Source organism: Plutella xylostella, chromosome 16 (genome assembly GCF_932276165.1).
Source record: "Plutella xylostella chromosome 16, ilPluXylo3.1, whole genome shotgun sequence".
In the NCBI taxonomy this organism is placed as follows: Eukaryota; Metazoa; Arthropoda; class Insecta; order Lepidoptera; family Plutellidae; genus Plutella; species Plutella xylostella.
The window spans coordinates 1,028,297-1,049,380 of record NC_063996.1 but is presented as its reverse complement, the minus strand read 5'-3'; the positions used below and the strand labels follow the sequence as shown (position 1 = coordinate 1,049,380).

The window sequence follows — 21,084 nt, the reverse complement described above, 5'->3', positions numbered from 1 at the left end:
GAATAGTAAGCTAAGTGGGGTGGGCGAAAGGTGCCTCTCCACCACTGCACTGTAAATAGCTACAACCACAAGGGAGTCAATATAGTTCGTTCGTTTTTTTGCAACCTATAGTGACCCCCTAGCTAGTTTCTCGAAATACGCCAACCCCTATAAACTGAATGACAAATTCTTTGATCGCAAACGCAATATTTGTTAAATATGACTTGACAGTTGTCAAACCATGCATATTATTTGTGATTTTCAAAGCAAAGGGACCTATAAATATTTACCAGACATAAGGATCTGTCAATCAATAGTCATAGGGGGCATGCTATATTTTACAAAGTATAATGGCGACTCCAACTATGCGCAACGATACACGCATGTTTCATTCAATAATAATTAGTATAATATGGCAACGAGAATAAATAAATACTTTTGTCTAACTACTTATCACACTTAATTAACAATCTTATAATTATAAAGACTAGTCATTGGGTTTTTACAGAATTCGCACAAAGTTATACTGTTTTTTAGCTGGACACGTATATCTCGTATAAAATTTGCTCAAATTCAGCAATTTTTTACGTAAGCAAAAGCCCTAACTTCATAATACTTAAAAGCCATAACTTAACATTAGCAGCAAGTTCGCAATAGTTCCCCAATGGGGAGAAGAGACAAGCGAATACGTTTTTCAAACATCCAATAGAATTTCGTTATCCACACACCTCAACTTCGCTAAGCTTCAGTGGACACAACTAAGAGATACACCCGAGTTGTGGATATCTCCGTATTGGAGTGGCCAGCATGAGGAGTGCGAGTTTTTACCACGTTCGAGTAGTGGCGAGTAAACGCGAATTTGTATGGCGCGGGGGAGACGCTACCTAGCCCCGCGCCATACAAATTTAAGTCGGTCTTCACTGCTCGATCAGCTGTGAAAAACTGGATGGAAACAACTACAACTCATTTTATGAATGGCGGTATAAAATGGGGCTACTACAGTCAAACTATTAGAATTCACAATCGCTTTGCAATCATTTGAATAACTGTATGTGAATCGCAGTATACCACTAGCTGTCATGTCAAAGCTTTTATTTAATCTAGAAGGAAAAGTTCCATCATTCCGAAATGCAGTTTTAGGACCAATATGAGGGTAATATCATACAATAGAAATGCTTAATTCCAATGAATAAATGTGCTTTGAGGTAAGTATATTATGAGTATTATATCACTTATGATTAGGAATCTTAGACTAGACAAGGGTTCAAATGGTCAACCCGAATATTAAATTTAAATATATTTGGCATCGTATAGTTCTTATAAAATATTTCCTTTCTATCTACCCTCTCACCCCACCCTGGATATTCCAACCCTGTTCAAATACTCCGCTTTCATAATATTTTACAACTAGACAATTCATTTAGCTATAGTATTTTACAATAATATATTTCGAATCAAATTAATTAAACCTTAACAACGAGGATTAATCCATGGCTTCAAGTTATGATGATCAATAAATAGTTACATACATAAATAATTACTACCTATTTAATAATAACACTTTACAATCAGATTACATTCCATTCCTCGATGTTTTCACCAATTCCCATCTTGTAAAACGCGTTTTATTTAATTTTCGGTTCTGGGACCTTTAGTCAATCACCAATAATTGCAGAATTTTATTAAATACTAAAAGTTCACGTTAATATTTTAGTAACGAACGTGGACGAAGAAGTTCGAGCCTTCTGATTGGCTAATTAAAGTTTTCTAACTATTTTCCTGTTACCTTATCTTTTTTACTCTTAAACTACACATTCAGAGACGCAAATATAGAACTGTAAACAACAATGCATGCATGAGTTATAAACATTGGAAAATTAACCTTAAGTTAGTCGGCATAGAGCGGACTGTTCTCCCGCTGGCAGCGCTCCTGAAACAAACAATTAATAACGTTAATAAGTTTTTATCCAAATATTAATGTAATTATGTGTGTACGTAAGTATCAGGCGCGTAGATAAAGAAGCAATTTGAAAATGGCGGCCGTATCTTGAGAGTTTTCTACTAAAAGAGTAATGACTAATTATTTGTTTATCTGCGGGCGTTATTTTGCAGGCATCGGCTACCTATATGGCGATCCCTCTGTCTGTTTCAAAGTCTGCATACATTATCTGTCAAAAGTTGCATGATAGTTTCCGCTAGAGCCGCCACTTTGTATGCGAGAAAACGTAAACTTTTATAGTTTCCGACAATCTAACAAACTGTACTAGACCCTCATATACCAACTGAAGTAGGGTACCCACCTGGTGCTCAGTAATGAGGTAGAGCGGCTGGGGTTCAGCACAGAACTCGCAGGGGATGAGCGGCTCCGCACCCGCCGCCGCCGCGCCGTGCTGGCCCACCAGGTCCGGACGACATCCCGTCTAGAGAATTACAATAGTTGTTAGTAGTGTAGAGGCCTATCCCGAAGGTCCAGCAGTGGACGATTGCGGTCTGATGATGATGATTCAGAAAATATAAGGGTGGTGATGTCAAAGACCGCACTTTTTCCGATATGATATATATTTTCTATCTGTTGAGATAACAAATAACTTATATCTATGTATTTATAAAAAAACAAATAAACCGCACGAAACCAGCATTAGCCATCAGCATGTTTACAATTGGTCCAAACTTCGGAAGAAGGACCTTAGTTAAGTGTGAAAGGGACATATGCAAAGTTTCCATTTGAGTCACCATGTATTAGGGATAGATCGCTACAGCACGCAACAGCCATAATAATACATCGCGTAAGTCTAAACAGTCCTTAAGGAGTTAAAGACAAAGTCAAACTCACCTGATGCAACACCAGCTGCTCATGATGGATCAACTCGCCGCAGAACTCGCAGGGCAACTCCACCTCCCCCTCCAAGTCGAAGCCGGACAAGTTGCCCAACATGTCGCCCGACAAGTTGCCCAACTGGTCGTCCACCGCGTTGTCCAGCCCGGGCTGCCTCGGCGCGTTGCAGCGGCAGTTGCGACCGCTGGAAACGGTAGAATGGATAAGTTTGGAGAAGTCACGAGTATCTTGTAGTTGGCCTTAGACAGGTGGTGGTTGGATGAGGAAAATGGAGTGCTATGGCCATCCAGCAATGTACGATTTTGTTGGCTTATGATGATGAAAATACCTCATGAGCACAGATTCGATCTCATCATCATCAAATTTCTGGGCTCTATTTTCTACAATACTGTACACTCTACTGTAGTCTAAGCTCTACTCTTGATCTCATTAATACTTTACCCTCTACTCTACTGTATTGTACACTTGGATCTATTTAACAGTAAATCCGACTCGACTGTACTGTACACTCTGTATAGTGTACACTCCGCTCTACTATACATTACCTATTGCAGCACGGTCGTCTAGGCTGTCCCTGCTGGTTGTATGGCGCGGTGACCTCGCCCAGCCCTCGTCTCAGCACCTGAAGGGAGCTCTTGATCTCGTTGATGCGGTCGTGCGACGTGCGGCTGCCTCGGGGGCGGGAGTCGCTCTCGAATTGGAGACGCTGGAATATGAGGTTGTTTAATAGTTATTATTGTGGCGGAGGATGGGCCAACCTTCCGGCCGTAATTTTTTTGCATATAATATTCATTTTGGAAATTAAGCGCAAAATAACTTATTTATAGATACTATCTATAGATAAAGCAAACGCAATCTGTTTTTTAGAAAAAGTTGTCTGGGAAAGAAAAAACGTAAATTTTTCCATCCTTGTTACGGCTTAGTGGCTTAACGTCGGGCCGTCGCTACGCCGCTCCACGCCTACAAGCTACTTTCGGCACGCCGCTCCCGCCTACAGAGGACTTTCACTACGCCGCTCCGCAATTTTATTCACTTAAGGGCATGCTATGTCGAAATATTTAATTCCTAACATTGTATTAAAGGTTTAAACTGTATGTTTTGACTTTAACTTACTATGTATTAGTAGGTAAATATTGTATTATATTATATACGTAGTATTATACATTATGTTTAATATATCTATTGTATTAGATACATACATATAGTATAATATGATTTATATAGTATATAGGTTAGGTATAGATATATGTATAGTGCGACAAACTTATCTGTTCCGGTGAGAACAAATTAAATTATTCCATATCTCGTTACTCACTAATAAATTATATATTGATATAGATTAGATGGATTTATTTAAACCACAAGGGTAATTACCATTACGGTAGAACTTAACATCCTAGAGAATTAAGAAATATTAGAAATTTACGTGAACTCTAACCGGAACAGATAAGTTTGTGGCACTGTAAGTACATTTCATATACCTATGTTGTATTGCTCTATCTACTGCATTTTTTCATAGACAACTATTTTGGGAAAAATCTTTATATATAAAAAAAAAGTGTAAGGTGTTTTGGGGAGTTGTTTTAGGTATATTTTTGTAAGAGAGCAGAGGTATATTTTTGTGAAAAATACTGATAGACAATTGGAAATTTAAATCTACCTGTAAATATCTATGAACTTGTGCATTATATGCATAGTATATACGTGATTTTTTTAAATACATACAAGTAATGAAAAAGTTACAATATTGAAGTACATTTCAAAATTGTAGATATACTAAATCATATCAGTATATATTATTATGTCATGTATACTGTATACCTGCATCATTTATTTATTGATTATTTATAATGCGGCAAGTTACTTGGCGACCCTCCTTGCGGGGTGAAAGAAGTGGCGGGGGCGAGGTAGCACGACATGCTACACACGTAGAAAAGTGTGCCCGGATTAATCTCGCGATAGCTTGTAACTATTTCTGACGTAAGTAAAATTTTATTCTATGCGTGTTCCCGTAAATGTCATATTTAGCTTAAAATTTATAGTTTGACAGCATTAAAATTTGGATGTTTACCTTCAGAATATCTACCAATTTGAATTTATTTATGTAAAAGTGTTTTATTTTATAAATCAATTTCCATGTCACTTTCATGTTCACTCTCTGTTTGAACTTGTTCATCGTCGTCGTCATCCTCATCTTCATCATCGTTTTCATTAACTTCAATTATAAATCTAAGACAAAAACCAATTTATGTTTAATTTACAATAAATTATAAATAAACAATAACATACCTGTCCAATACATCGTCAAATACTCTATCAGATTTATAATATTCGTCTTAATTTTTTATGACATGGTCGTCACAATTTCTCCACTTTTTAGGCGAATAATTAGAGAAAAGCAACTCTAAGTCTTTTATCTCTTTATCTAAGTTAGAGTCAATCGACGTTCTTGCGAGCTCGCCTTTCACGTACCGCCACACAAGTTCAATAGGATTTAATTCCGGGTGGTGGAAGCACGATATGACCATTTTCTTTCAAAATTTCATCAATTTTGTAATTTTTCTCTGTGTTTTGCTCATTAATTACTTTCATTAAATCACATAAATTTTGGTTGCTTTCCTAGTTACAAGAACTGACAACTGACGCATTGTCATATGGACTCTTCGTCTTTGTTGTTTACTTTTTCGTATCTGACTGCGCAGTACCAACCTTTAGCCGCGTAGCATGACTGATCCGGTACGCTGTTCTACAAGAAGCCCCTATATTGAGACATTATACGATTTGTTGTTATTAACGTTATTTTGTTGACGAATTATAGATACCTAATAATAATATTAAAAAGGCCTCAACACTCATCCTAAGACTAATGGTCTCAGGATCAATGATCTCATGTGGGTCGCACTTAAATTATGACAGACTATATAAGACATGTGGCCGCCTCGGCTGCGGGGCCGAGACTGCCGTAACAATGACATGCAGTGCACGCGTTGCCCTTCCCCGCTACCCTCCCGCTACCCGCTGTCGTCTTGGGTACCTCGTCCCCTCCGCGTCTTTCACCCCGCAAGGAGGGTCGCCAAGCAACTTGCCAATCTATAGTACACTTCTTTGATCATAAATATCTTTCATCCCTATGGTTTTCTTGAAAAATCGCTTTAAGCGATAAGACTGCCAGTTTTGTACAAATGTTAAGTTATGTTTCATATGTGTGTGTACAAACGAAGAGTATTCTATCTATCTATGTAACTAATATTAGTAAAAAAATTAAATGTTTATAGGAGGGCATCCCCTTAACTTGAAAATGTTACGCGCGGCATAACGAAAGTACTTCATAAGCGAGGAGCGGCGTAACGCAAGTAGGTTGAAAGCGTAGGCTCGGAGCGGCGTAGCGGCGGCCCGACGTTAAGCCAGCAACTCCTTGTTACATGTAGTTGATGACTGTCAAAATTATAGGCGGTTCCTTACTGACTGCAGCAATACATAGTCGGTACTTAGTAGAAATAGAGAAGCCGCACTAACCTGGAACCTATTCATGAACTCGTCGTGCGTCATGGGCTCCAGGTTCCCAAACCGCCCGTCCCCTCCCCCTTCACCCCCCCCGGCCCCGCTGCCACCACCGCCACCGCCGCCGCGGGCGCCGCGCGGGGCCCCGTGCAGGCCCGCCATGAAGTCAGCCGTCGGGCCCCACACTAGGTCTTGGCTGGTGCTGCGGGGCGGGTGGTGTTGTTATTATATGGGACATAAAATAGCTTGTACATAGGTGTTGTAGGTAAAATGTTAAAAAGCTAAGGTATTTACAACAATACAGAATACAGTACAGTTTATTGCGAAATGCGAAGAAATTTTGTAGGGTTCACGTGTTAACTTCGAAACAATCAGTGAAATCGGATCATTTACGAGTGGATCAGGCCCGCTCATGTCTTATACCCTAATCTTGTAAACCCTGCTTAAGACAGTCATAGTCAAACTGTCTTCTAAAATAATATATACTCACTCATTATGTGGATCCCTAGGGGCGGGTACAGGCGGCTCTGAGGGCGGGGGGCGCGGCGCGGTGCGCTTCTTAGTACCACGACTTGATGTTCTGAGAAGCACATCATATTATACAGGGTGTTGCAAAAAGGGTATACTAAGCCGAAACCTACATGTGCAGCATGTTATATCTAAGCCCGAAACTAAAATCAGAATTTGAAAATTCGCGAAAAAAAAAAAATATTTTCCATAGAAACTTTGTTGGTCACGTGACTTCGAAAAAAAATTTTTTTCCCGAATTTCCAAATTCTGATTTCAGTTTCGGGCTTAGATATAACGGATGATTTTCACGCGATTATGAGGAAACGGTGCGCCTCGATGATGTCTCGCCTCCGCGGCACCACCAACACTATCCTGAGTGTGTTCGCAGACCGGTGGGACTCCCCAATGCTGCGTCATTGGGTGTTACGTCACACCAGTTATGCATAGGATTGGTATTAAGTTAAGCACGTATAATTATTATTTATTTGTTTTACTAACACTACATAGAATAAGATAAATTGTTACTAACACGCTATGGACTATGTATTTTGGTCTGAAATAAATGATTTATTATTATTATTATAACATGCTGCACACGTAGGTTTCGGCTAAGTATACCAATTTTGCAACACCCTGTATACAGGGTGTTGCAAAATTTCTATTGTAAGATTGTAAGCCCAAATGAGTTAAACAACTTGCCATAGAGAATATTTTTCAGATAAATACCAGTTTTACAAATTAGCAAAATTCTCTGTTTATTAGCATAAATGGTTGTAAAAAGCCAGGAGTCTCTACGAAATAATACTAAATTAATTTTCAAATAATAAATACAAACAAAAATTGCTCACCCTTCATTATTAACTTTACTAGTGGCCGCCACAGCCGTGTTCACTTGCGGCCGATCATTCGTCCTCTTCGGTAGACTAGATGCACCCTGACTAGTAGACCCAGTGTACTCTGGTCTAGCATAGGTAGACTCCGGTCTATTATGAGTAGGCTCAGGTATATTGTGACTAGAATCCGGCCGATTATAGTTAAACTCACGCCTATTTTGAGTGGACTCGTGACTATTACGAGCAGACTGTGGTCTATCATGAGACTCTGGCCTATTTTGAGAATTATGTGGTCTATTATGTGAAGAATGTGGTCTATTTTGCGAAGAATGTGGTCTATTGTGCGTGGACTGCAGTCTATTGATGTTAGTATTTTTCGTTCTAACTGGCGGTGGTTCTGTGAGGATATCCCAGGCTTTGGAGTTCTGGTCTATTGCTGGGCGATGAGTGGCAGGTCTGTCGGAAGAGTTGGAGGCAGAGGTGTTGGCTACTGGTTTGAGGTATTTGGCCTGAGACGTGGCTGGTTGGCCGTTGGCGGGAGTTGGCCGGCTGGACGAGGCAGACGCACCGTTGCTGGCCGAGGGTCGCCCGAAGTTGTTCAGTTTGGGAAACTCCAGTTTTGGAAACAGTGTCACTGGTTCTGAAAATAAAGTTTTTAATTTTATAATTCTGATTTTTCTATCTATAAAGTGCGTAGAAATAGATCGCTCACCGCGTCTTCGGGTTATGTGTGATTAGAGTCGAATAGCCGCTAGGAGCTCGAAGTGATGGTTGTACATATATATTACAAACAGTGATATAAGCTGACTGCTGTCGACAGGGATGGAAAACTGATGTTTCAGCCCTGTGGGGAGTCATAGGATACGAAATAGAAGACATAAGCTAAGAAGGCATTGTAGAACATACCTATTACACACAGTAACATACGGCACAACAAGCTCACCGTCATCCAGCTGTATGAACCCGTGGTTGGACTCCTCGTGCAGCTGCCAGTACTTCAGCATCACATACTCTCCGCGTAGTAGTATTACACACAGTCACATACGGTATAGCTGGCTCACCGTTATCCGTAGTATGAAGTATCAAGATGGCATTTAGAACAAATTACACACAGTGACATACGGCATAGCTGGCTCACCGTTATCCGTTGTGTAAAGAGTGCATCATAGAACATATTACACACAGTCACATACCGTATAGCTGGCTCACCGTTATCCGTAGTATGAAGTATGAAATCAGAACATATTACACACAGTGACATACGGCACCACAATCTCACCGTCGTCCAGCTGTATGAACCCGTGGTTGGACTCCTCGTGCAGTTGCCGGTACTTCAGCATCACGTACTCTCCGCAGTCGCCGCACCGCTCCGTGCGCGCGCCGCAGTACGCCTCGTGCGCTGGGATGTCGCGCCGAGGTAGCTCCAGCTCGCAGAACCTGCGAAAGGGAGGAAAGTATCATGTAATCAGTTATGGGAGGTAGTACTAGTGTTGACTACCAAAGGGAGGAAGTAAGAGGTTACCATAAAGAGAAATGACAAAAAAATATGGACCCTGCCGCTGCCATCAGACGTTTATTTATCTACAGTCTAGCCACAAATTTTAGAAGAAAGATTTGTATAAAGAATGTAGGCCTCAAAGGCGTGTCAGTGACCTACATATTTTGCTATATTTTGTTAAGTATAGCTATAGGGCTATTGATATAGGGACTAAATGGCAATGGTTGTCACCTGCATGGCTGGATAGTGAGGCTGCACGAGTCCCGCACGTGGTCCTCCAGGTCGCTGCCGCACACATTCTCCCCGCACTTCTTGCATGGCTCTGCAGACAATGTTACAATAATAAAGTAGTGAGACTCTTAGGTAGGTCTCTTATTTATTTAGATTTAACTATTGCAGCTATGATTTCCTGTGAGAAACAGGGGATTCACACCAAAGCTTTAGCTATTTACCTGACAAAACAGTTCAATAGCTTAACCATTCAATCACTTTTTTATGAATAACAGGGCTAGACTTTATTGCACAATAAAATAGTACATACTAAGTTGATGGAAGTTGTTGTGGTGTTCCTCGAGGTCGGCGAGCAGCACGGGCTCCTTGCACACGGGGCAGGCGCGGATGTTCCTCGCGCAGTGCACCGAGTGCACCAGGTAGTTCACTGACGGGATGTCCCGCTTGCTGTGTGTGGAGGAAAGAGGTTGATACTTCAGGAAAATATAAACTTAAGTTATTGCTTCTGCATGTGTTTCACTTTTAATAAATAAAGGCTTTACCAAGAAGACATGCTCTAGAGCAGCTATACTCATCCTGCGGCCCGCAAGCCGCATGCAGCCCGCTGGGCCTTTATCAGTAGCCCGTGTGCCATGAGAGATAATAGGGAATAAGTATGCATGTTTTTTAATATATTTTATTCGATAGTTTACATTGCTTTATAATAACTAAAAAATATAATATTTTTTTTTGCTTTTAGCCAGCGACAGCATAACATATATGTTATTGATGCCCTTTAAAAAAAAAGGTTGAGTACCAGGGCTCTAGAGTCTAGGCTAAAATAATCTATGTACCTTTTGGGCCTAAATTTCAAAAATTATCTCTGAAAAAAACTTAATAAAATATAAGGTGTTTATGCATGACAAAAGAAATTTGTGGAACTGGGAAACATTTCAGCTTGGGTTTACAATATGTCCTGTAAAATGGAGGGTAATAGACACACCCTTTAGTAAGAAACTGTGGCACTGCACAACGCAAAACCGCCCACCCCTTTTTTCCTGTGTAGAATAAAAGTTCCTTTGAAAATACTGATCATTCAAAATTATAACATAAAATCAGTTTTGGGTATCATGGGGACAGCTGATGATTTTTTTGATAACAAAATCATTGCAACTTTCATTGAAATGTAAACAATCCGTGCGAGCTTTCATACAACAGCTGTTAGAAAAACTACATGTTCAATCAATCTAAAAATAAACTCTTCGCAAAGAAATATAAATAGCGTAACTGTCGACACAAATCGCGTTGGACGCTGGCACAATGCAGTCAATTCTTTTAAGTTTTAACTCACCAGTTAGAACATATTCTAGTCTCCTCGTCCCCCATTTTTACAGATTTTCAGAACTTTCCGCAATGTTATTGAACACTAGTTCGCGCACTTGTGAGCACTTGCAGGCAGCAAAGAGTTGTTAGGAATTTTGGGCATTTTACATTATATTATGAATGAAAATGCTAACATCAAATGCCAGTTATTTTAATAAATTGATAAATACCCACAATCTAAAGAGAAAATGGCAAAGTGTTTTTCAGTTTCTGTTTTCAGGGAAATACCGCAACAAGGCAACAAGTGCTAAAGTTACAGATTAAAAATATGTTCATTAGCGCCCTTATTCGAAGAGCATCGGCGATACGGCTAGCAACATATTTGACATTTGACTAAACCTAGACTAATCTGTGATAGTTTAGGATTATTGGCGGTTCAGAAAAAAATTACATTCAAAATTCAAAAACTTTCGCACGTCGGTCATCGTGTTGTTTTGTTTTCCTTTATTTTAATTTATTGAAACAGTTGAATATAGATTTGTGGATTTAGGTTCTAATTCAAGTTCACCTCTTTCTTTCTTCAATGGTAAATCTGACAATGAATCCTTCACTGCACGTAGAAATTGTGAAGAAACCTCACAGCACAGCTAATGACACTTACATCATAGGCTTAGTTAATTCCTATCTCCTGAACTTTTTATCCCTAACGCCTGGTGCTACGTTAAAAGGCTTTGAAAACTACCCTGACATAGAGGAACATGTAAACTCTGTTACGATCTGCGATGTTGACTACAAAACACCCGTGCAGATGTCGAAGACAAAACTGGTGTATCATTGCTACACGTTGGACGCCCTGGGCCCAGAAACCGATACGATAACCGACGGAACATCAGGAGAGGAGCTCCCGTCAGCCGAGATGTGGTCATTACCGTGTGAAGAATTCGACGGCCTTTGGGCGAGTCTTATTTACGATACTAAAGTTAAAGAAGACACATTGAGGTTTGTTGAGACTGCATTCGAGTTCTCGGACCGGCGCGTGGACACGAACCTCATCAGCTGCAACCGCGTGGTGCTGCTGCACGGGCCGCCCGGCACCGGCAAGACCAGCCTGTGCAAGGCGCTGGCGCAGAAGCTCGCCATCCGCATGCGCGACCGCTTCCCGCGCGCGCGCCTGCTCGAGATCAACAGCCACAGCCTCTTTTCCAAATGGTTCTCGGAGAGTGGTAAACTAGTCTTCAAGCTGTTTGACAAGATCCTTGAGATAGTTGAAGATACGGAGCTTCTGGCTTGTGTGCTGATAGATGAAGTTGAGTCCCTGACTCATGCTCGCAAAGCTGCTCTTTCAGGGCTTGAGCCATCAGATTCCTTACGAGTAGTGAATGCTATACTTACTCAGTTGGATCGGATCCGGAGGCATCCAAATGTTTTGGTTTTGACAACATCCAATGTGACAGAAGCCATTGATGTTGCATTTGTAGATCGGGCTGATATAAAGAGATATGTCGGCCCTCCATCTCAGTATGCAGCCTTTGAGATCCTAAGAGGATGCTGTGAGGAATTAATGACAAGAAATATAGTGTACCCACATGAAAGATTGTTTGATATGAAGGTTCTAAAAGACAGCAACTTCCCGGAGAGTGATGCGGCGAGCCCCAGCTACCTGCTCATGGAGATAGCGAAGGAGGCTGCTAACTCAGAGTTCAGTGCCCGCTCCCTGCGCCGCCTGCCCTTCCTGGCCCGAGCTCTGTATTCACATGACAAACCCAACTTGACAGAGTTTCTTCATGCATTAAAAATGGCGTTGGAGCAGTACCAGTTTGATACTACAGCTTTTAACAGTAAAGACAAAAGTGATAAAGAAAACCAAGCCCCTATAACAAATGGACACTGATGAATTAATTTTTATATATTTTCTTTTGTGATTTCTAGTTATAAGTACCTAAATGATATTTTTTGGATGTAATAAAATACTTGTATGAGTAATAGTATTTTTATTGACTGAATGGAAGCTACAGTACTCTTAGGACTTATTTATCATTAGTTATTAGAAATACATTATATTTACATAACTACAAAATTTACTTAGTGCTCTAATGTAATAAAAACATTATTAGCAGAAAACCAAAAATACACACATGAATTATTGTAGGAATTGTGTATTATCTTCATCGCCAATTTCACAATAATAAAAAAACAAAGGTTATATTTAAAGGGTTCTTAAGTTTAGCTCCAAACATAAACACAGCATTATTATAATAACTATTTACAATATTTTTATTGACAAACCTTATCACATTTTGCAAATTTTAATTCCAACCCAACATTTTGGAAATAGGGTGAGAACTATAATGTGATACTATAAAAACATAGGTATCGTGTAAATATTAATTCCCGTCTGATATTGTGCCATTTGCATATATTCGCGGTGACAATAATGGCTCTTGCATCGGTTCTATTGCGTATCTTATCCTAAAGCTAGGTTTTTGGTTCACAAGTATCAAACTGTGATGATAACTACAATTTTACAGGGGTTACAATTTATTTTGTAAGGTCTTGCAACAACTAATAAGTAAATCTCTGCAAAAAGATCACATAACCTGTAGATCTAGCAATTCTCTCAAAAGTTCCTCACCATATCGGGTTAAGCAGCAGATCATAAACAGGTCATAAAGCAAAACATCCCAGCATTGGGTCATCGCTCTATCTCTTGGGTATAACGGGCGTGCTTGGGTATAACTCCACAGCTAAGCCAGTGTAGATTATTTCACGCCGGCAACACAATTTTTACAGGTTGACGCCTCGAAAGTCCACTCCACAGTGGATGCCCTCTGATAATCTACATATAGGGGATATAGGTCACCAAGTCCCCCTATATTGATTAATCAGTCAGCCTCGGCCACGATCATTTAGCGGTTCCATCTATCATCTGCGTATAAATCTTCAATCATTCGTTTACCCTAGGAACCGCTAGTGGCGCTGGTTTGTACGTGAAATATCCACAACACCTTCACAGTAGGAGATCCTCCCCCGCTGGAAGCCGAGGCTGACCCCGCGCATGGTGTGCTCCTGACTGCTTCATTCTTTTGTTTTACGTAAAATATCCACATATAACTACACAAGAGGAACATTCTAGAACTGCCCCCGCTGGAAGCCGAGGCCCACGCCGCGCATGGTGTGGGTCGCGGCGCGCGCCACCTCGTACTGCTGTTGCATCGCCTGGAACAGCTCCTCCTGCTTCTTGATGGGGTCCACTGCCTTTTCCGGAGCCTCGGGTTTGACGGCCGCTGAGGAATGGAAGGAATAAGAGTTATTAATATTATATTTATAAAAAATCTAGACTAGAGGGAAAGATTTGATTTCCGAAATTATCACTCTACATTTTCCTCCATTTACCGAGCACTGTAGTGCCTGAGTACACTATTTTTATGCCGGAAGTCCCACGATAAACCTAAGGCTCGGCGCAAATTGGGCCACGGACACATTCACCGCCATACACACTTTTTCATGTATTTTATATAGATACTTGTGGCCGGTGGCAGCCACATAAAATAAGTACATATAAGTGGCGGTGGCCCAATTGGCGCGGAGCCTTACAGGCAATGCGAGGGGCGCATAAGCTAGTTGTAAACACAGGGCGGAATATTATTAGTTCATCAATTCTGTACACACCTGGTTCCTTGATGCCCATGAGTCGCATGAACTTGGAGACCTGTTTGCCGTCGTTGTCCTGCGCGAACCGCGCGCCGCTCCACTTGGCCGCTTCTTCTGCAGGCGACTTGTTCTTGCCCGACCAGAGTAACTTGCGCTTTTGTACCTGGGAAGTGGTGGAAACATTTAGAATAGGCTAACAGTGTCGGTAGCAAAGCCTACCGGATGGCTGGGTGAGGATGGCCGAGAATATATTTTACTAAGACTTCTACTCAAATATGTGACTTTTGTCCTAAAGTACCAGTGGACCAGGAACTCAACTAGTGCGGCCGCTATTGTCTATCGACGACCTATAGAAAGTAGAAAAAACACAATAGTATTGATATTGTTGACAGTAGTTGAGACATCGATACATATTTTTGGGGTCGAACAATCGACTATGGACTTTTCAGTAACGCTATATTCAACGGTTCTCGAACAACTTGCATAGGAAGATACATTTTATCAGGAACTTTGAATACACCATGATGATTAGCCTGCACAACACACACCTGATCTAAGGCCTTATTCGCGTGCATGCTGGGCGCGTTGAAGAAGGAGGGCTGGGGCGCGCCGGCGGCGGCGGGCGGCGCGTCGCAGGCGGCCCGCCGCAGCTGCTGCGCCGTCGCCATCGAGCCGTCCGGCGTCTTGATTTGAAGACCTGGAGGGGAAGGGGTAATAATGATAATGTTGGATATTTTTGCAGTAAGTTTTTGAAACAAAAAGAAGGCCTATACCCAACAGTGGGGTATTTGATACCTTTGTAATACTAATACATAAAGTAAATAATAAAACAGATTAAATAGAAGCAATATTCTGATAGGGATGTAGTTCCCAAATCTTTCCGAGCGTAGAAGCATATTTTTGAAATTACACCCGGCTATAAGTCTTGAACCTAATAGCAATATCCCAGATAATTAGTGGTCATGGATTTTTAGTGATTTTGAACAGTAAAATAAAATACCCATTTTCTCCATAACTTCGAGTTTCCTGTTGACTTTGTACGAGGAGGGCCGGTAGTCGGTGGTGGCGGGGGATATCCTCCGTTCTCCGGAGCTGAAACAATACATGGTATTTATTACAAATTCAATTTCATTTAATTTCATTCAATTTCGAATATTTACTAACACAACTTACTGTTTAATTTCTACGGGATAGCGTTATCAAGAAAACGCAATTAAAACTACGCCTATTATATTTGCTAGCGGATTGCTTATCACTTGGTTGAAATTGCTATATTGATTGTAGCTCGACAAGCACGATTAAAATAATAATATTGTTTATAAGGAAGGCCTTGGAAATGGATATTTAATGGGCGATGCTGATTCTTCAATATTGTGGTGGTGCTGGTGATAAACACAAGACAAGATCTAGACATTAGCTTAATTCTAATTTGGCACTGTCATGAAAGGACTGGCTTATCATTATCAGTTTGGCATCAGTCGCTATACACCCAGGGTGCTAGGGGAAGTTGTTTGCTTGCAATATCTGATGTAGGTATTTGAGTTACCTGTGAGCGGCGACGGGCGGCTCGGGCGGCGGGAAGGCGGCGCGGCGCTCGCGAGACTCTCGAGAGCGCGAGCGCGAACGACGCTCGGAGTAGCGCTCGCGACCACCCCTGGAACAAATTCACAATGTTGTTCAACTGTTATATCTCCAAAAAACCAATAAAATTGCTATAACCCCGCAGAGAAGGCGTAATATTGTCCTACAGTGGATGATCATGGGCTGTGTCTATGGGGTGTTAACATCAGACAGTCGATCGGTTCTGCTGTTAGTAGACGTAACTTTCTGTCTGGTTTGTTACACAGATAGTTAGGTACCTCGCTTCTTGCTCTAGCCCAAAGCACATTGAGACCGCAATAACAGGGTTAAATTAGTGCTGAAGTGCCTACATTGCATTAATTGTTATTTATTACCTTTTATCTAGTAATTTTGTGGATTTAAATGTAAATAAAGTTATAAACAACTACCTCTTCTCCTCGGATCGTCGTCCGTGCCGGTCTCTGTCTCGCTCGCGGTCTCTGTCACGGCGGTCGCGGTCTACGAACCTGACAATAACAAAAAAAACACGTTACTAATGCAGGTTGAAAAAAGTTACACTTTTTTTATAAACGGGTTTTTTCAGTAATTACCTCGGAGACACTGCATCCCGTGCGTCGTGCGAGCGGGAGGCGGGCTCGCTGCCTCGCGCCTCCGCTGCGGCCGGGATCTGATAAACAAATAGGAGATAATTAAGTAAATAGCACACTGTTCTGTATAATGTCGATATGGTAATTTCTTCTCTATCTTAGCATTTCGGTGATAATACAAGGGCTGAACTAGGGTTTATCATTGTTAGGATCAGCCAGTCAAAATAAGCTGTAAGTCACTGACTGCCCAGGCCGCGAACGTACAAGTAAAATACGTCACTGGAAAGGCTCCTTTCGCGGCACTGCACCTTTTTCATCTCTCCTCATCCTGATGAACGGAAATTTTCCGTTGCGTCGATCGTTCAAAACCCATGTTGCTATGGTATAATAAGAGTAATTACCTTATCAGCCCTGTCGTCGGGCCGGTCGCCGAGCAGGCCGCGCCGCGAGCCGCCGTCGTGCCGCCGCTGGTCACGATCACGCTCTCTGCACATACAGATACAATGGTAACTTCATTTACTAGGTATATCTTGTTCTATAAGTACATCAAGTCCTAAGATAATAAGTATGTTAATTGCAGTAAGAGTCTTGTCAAGCGACTTCTGTGAAAACAGGAGGCTCAGGCGGTAGAAGTTACAGTATGGCTGAACATATTTTGCCTGTTGTAGATTATGATACTGCGACTTTGTTGCGACTATGGTCACACAGTGGTTAGATACTTATTGCTGTGCCAGTCCTAGGTCCAATTCCCAACCGAGGCAGATATATTTGTTCAATAGATAGATAGATCTGTCTTTAAATATAAAATTAAATATCTGCCTCTACTGTTGTTGCCATGGCCTGCAATCGAATTTTATAATAAAAGGTTGTTAACCTGTTGTAGCGCTCCGGCTTGTCTGGTCGGTCCGGGCGTTCGCGGCGCCCGCGGTCGTCGCGGCGACGGTCGCGGTCGTCGCGCCGCTTGTCCGACGACCGCTCGCGACTCGCGCTGCGACCACCTGGGTATAGAATACCGGTTAATATTAATATATTTTTATAATAACTAATTATAATGATAAAATGAAAATTATGGAAAGAAATTGACCTGAGGGTGGGAAAAATTGTGCAGTATAGCTAAGTGGTAACTTGATAACATCATGGTCAAGCCTCAAAATACAGTATAATTTGCGTGAGCAAAATTAACATTTAACTATGCTCTTAAAGGCACAATGTCGGGAGACTCGCTACTTTTCACAGACTCCCCCGAGACATCGGGTGACCTCGAAAAGCTTATCATCTTAGCTTATTTCAAATCTGATCCTTTATAGTGCATGCAACACAACTCACGTGAATGTTTCCCGTCATCTTGGCGGGCGTCGGGGCGTGGCGCGGGCTCCGCCGGCGGCAGCTCGGGCTCCGACTCCGCCTGGGAATCCTGCGGACCAAAGCAGGACACACTTCAACACTCATACTACTAACCATCAAACAGTCATGTTGAGACTTCGTGTTTTCCTGTGGCAGCTTTACGAGTCTGTTATCGAGTGGTTATCGACGTCGATAAACTCGTTTAATGCACATTCCACCATTCACAGCGCCTAGTCGTGCCGTTTATCTAGTCGTTGATAACAAACCCGTGAAGCAGCAGCTGGCTACATATTATAAAACTTTGTATCATTTAGAAAACTTCATAAATTATGAAAGACTGGCTAAGCTCCGCTTAACTCAGGCTATCATAAGCAAAGTTGGTTTGACTTGGTCTGGATAGGCTGTAAGAGATTGGATGAATAACCTTAGGAATAAGGCACAATATAAAACAGGTGGTGGTGTATGTATATTTCATTGCATTTACAGTTTTCTTTATGCTTTTTATCATTACATGTTTACTAATTGGGTTACTTAACCTAAATTTGAATAATTGGAGTTAATAAAGATTTTTTGAGCGAGCTGAGAGATATCAGGCACTTAATTATTGATACAAATTAATATGTAATTTCCTTACCTTTCTCCATTGAAATTTTAATAAATATTATTGCTATATTGCAAAGTAAACAAAAAATATAATAACTAAATGGGTACAATAATAAACTCTTACAATAGATTAACAATTAGAAATGATAATAAATAATTCCCAGATAATAAGATATTCACCATAATATTGTGACAATAGATTCTTCACCTGTTTTAACCTTTTTCATACAACTAAGTACTCACATGTGTACATTGCGGAGTGGTCGGTGGCGGCGCCAGACGCGAGGCAAATCTTCAAGCCACAGCTCCGAGGCGAGGGGACTTTTGACTTTTGGTTTGTGTCAATTTACAAATTGGGTAACATATAAAATAATAAAGTGTTAATATCATCGTTGAAAACAGGACGACAATGGTGTTTTGAATTTTAATATGTTTACTTTTAGTTAAATATTTATTTATAGTGATAGATAATTATATGGAAGCAGAAAACATAGATAAAGTCTATGCAATTCCCGTGAACAAAGAATAATTGTTTTGATAGTACTAAATACTAATTACATAAGGTTTTAAGGTACTAATGACGTTGACTAAGGTCCAAGAGGAATAGTCTATCTACAAGTAGGTAAGGATGGTCCGCAAGGGCGTAGTTACCTCGCTCATGTCCATGTTCACGTCGTCATAGTTGGTGTCATCGTCCCGGCGCCTCCCGCCGCCGCCGTGGCTCACCTAAAACATCATTCTAGTTTCAAGAAGAGAACATACATTAATAAGTGTTTTAACTCTTATTTAATGTTAAATTAATACATAGAAAGGATATTTCGAGGGTCAACTGCTCTATAAGATAGAATATTAATGAGACTACTGATAAATTTCAATATTTTTCATTCGTACGTGTAAAAATATAAGTTTTTCAAGGATAACAAAATTAAGCCTTACCGATGGTTTATTGTGAACCTCGTATCGTTCACTTTCATGGTCTTCGTCGCTGCCGTAGCCCACCAGAGAATCCATACTGTTACACAAGAATCCAAAATCTATTTTAGATCAATAACGATGGTTTTTGGCTTTTCTATTTAAAGATATTCCAAAATAAAACAAGATTCTAGGCAAAATCGATTTTCCCAATCCAAGATGAAAAAACAAAATGGCGTATATAAATTTTTTTAAAAGTTTTTATTCTGTTCTTCACAGAGTAAAATGCAAAATGAGTCAAATGCATGCCGTATCGACAATTGTATGTGATTCTTTTGATTGTTTTCTTATAGTTATGGCTTCTATGCTAAATGTAATGAGTGAAATGCACACACTACAACTCGTGCAACTGTACATTACAACTTAACTTAATGGCTCCTCACTCACTCTCACTCATCATTATCACACTCTGCGGTCCATGCTGGCAAGCCTGTATGACTGACTGCACCTGTTTGCCACCACGGACAAGCTCTGCTGATTAGGTAAACTGCTGTGGCTGACACTGTGGTAAGTATCTACTTACGATGATGATGTGGCACTCACTTTACTGCTGGTGAAGTGATACCTTTACCTAGCCTAGCTGAGTAGATAAGAGCCTTTCATGTTGTCTGCCAGCACGATACTTAAAGATGCTGCTTGTTTATACAGTTAATTCATAGGTATCTAGTTCTTAGGTCTGTACATCACAAAACCTATACATACCACTGAGTTACAGTGCATATGGTGGTTCTATCTATCTATTATCATATCACTTAATCAGATACTAAACCAGTATCAGTTATTCAAATTAATCGATCCTACCGCGACTGCGCTATAGCACCTTGAGATGCATATTCTTATAAATTCTTGAAGTTGTCCTAGAAGTATTAACCGACTTAATTTGAGAGTTTATAAAGTATTCTATACTCAAAATTTTCAAAAATATTAACTCTATTATTGTAGTTAAATTAGCTTACTAGGTAAATAGCTTTTATAGTATAATATATAACTTTTCATAGTTGTTAGTATCATGAACCAAAAAAGTATATTCTGATAATATGAGTCGCTGAGTTGCAGAAAGGAACATGAAGCTAATGTCAGCTTGAGGGTCTTCGTCGACTTTTGGACACATGTGCTCGTTATGCTGAAGCGCATGGTCTAAAGTATAACGAGAAGAAAACGGAGATGATGGTATTCAGATCGGGGAAGGGTCCTGAGAGAGTACTTCCACTCTTTTTAAGGGGGGCGCCAGTTCGGGTTGTGGAGACTTTCAGATACCTGGGACACGTGCTCACGTCAGATCTACGTGATGATGCAGACCTGGAGAGGGAGCGCAGGGCCCTGGCCGTCCGCTGCAACATGCTCGCGAGGCGGTTTGCTCGTTGTACTGAGCAAGTAAAAGTAACTCTGTTTAGAGCGTACTGCCAGAGCTTTTATACTTGTCAGCTCTGGCTAAACTACACGAAACGCGCATACTCGACTCTTAGGGTTCAGTACAACGATGCATTCCGTATACTTCTAAAGCATCCTCGTTTCTGCAGTGCGTCAGGCATGTTTGCGGAGGCTGGGGTCCCTGACTTTTTTGCAATAATGAGGTCACGTGTTGCGGGCTTCTGGGACCGAGTGCGCTCCTCCAGCAATACCATACTGCAAGTGGTGAGTGACGACTTGAATGGT

General features: G+C 40.9%; 3 protein-coding genes across 4 annotated transcripts; 1 reads left to right on the top strand and 2 right to left on the bottom strand.

Annotated features, from left to right (window-relative positions):
• Positions 1-11,055, bottom strand: LOC105382257. The gene is made up of 11 exons (XM_048626515.1): positions 10,719-11,055; positions 9,699-9,835; positions 9,389-9,479; positions 8,939-9,096; positions 7,675-8,299; positions 6,807-6,896; positions 6,332-6,518; positions 3,361-3,521; positions 2,813-2,999; positions 2,280-2,399; positions 1-1,909 (listed from the first exon to the last, which is right to left on the bottom strand). The coding sequence occupies exons 1-11, from the start codon at positions 10,751-10,753 to the stop codon at positions 1,868-1,870; spliced, it is 1,833 nt and encodes a 610-aa protein (XP_048482472.1). The 5' UTR covers positions 10,754-11,055; the 3' UTR covers positions 1-1,867.
• A 77-nt stretch (positions 11,056-11,132) lies between these two features.
• On the top strand, positions 11,133-13,350 carry LOC105382218 (pachytene checkpoint protein 2 homolog). Its single transcript, XM_011552067.3, has one exon. It carries the CDS (start codon positions 11,274-11,276, stop codon positions 12,579-12,581), a length of 1,308 nt encoding a protein of 435 aa, XP_011550369.1. The 5' UTR covers positions 11,133-11,273; the 3' UTR covers positions 12,582-13,350.
• Positions 13,351-13,508: 158 nt separating this feature from the next.
• Positions 13,509-19,599, bottom strand: LOC105384438 (arginine/serine-rich coiled-coil protein 2). Of its 2 annotated transcripts, none has more exons than XM_048626471.1 (12): positions 19,393-19,535; positions 19,108-19,195; positions 17,836-17,923; positions 17,384-17,507; positions 16,911-16,995; positions 16,513-16,589; positions 16,351-16,428; positions 15,888-15,995; positions 15,342-15,433; positions 14,890-15,038; positions 14,360-14,504; positions 13,509-13,974 (listed from the first exon to the last, which is right to left on the bottom strand). In XM_048626471.1, the coding sequence occupies exons 2-12, from the start codon at positions 19,120-19,122 to the stop codon at positions 13,820-13,822; spliced, it is 1,116 nt and encodes a 371-aa protein (XP_048482428.1). In that variant the 5' UTR covers positions 19,123-19,195; positions 19,393-19,535; the 3' UTR covers positions 13,509-13,819. The 2 variants fall into 2 exon arrangements, with proteins under 2 accessions (XP_048482428.1, XP_048482427.1); XM_048626470.1 differs by having other exon boundaries at positions 13,512-13,974; positions 19,108-19,182; positions 19,393-19,599.
• Positions 19,600-21,084: the final 1,485 nt, after the last annotated feature.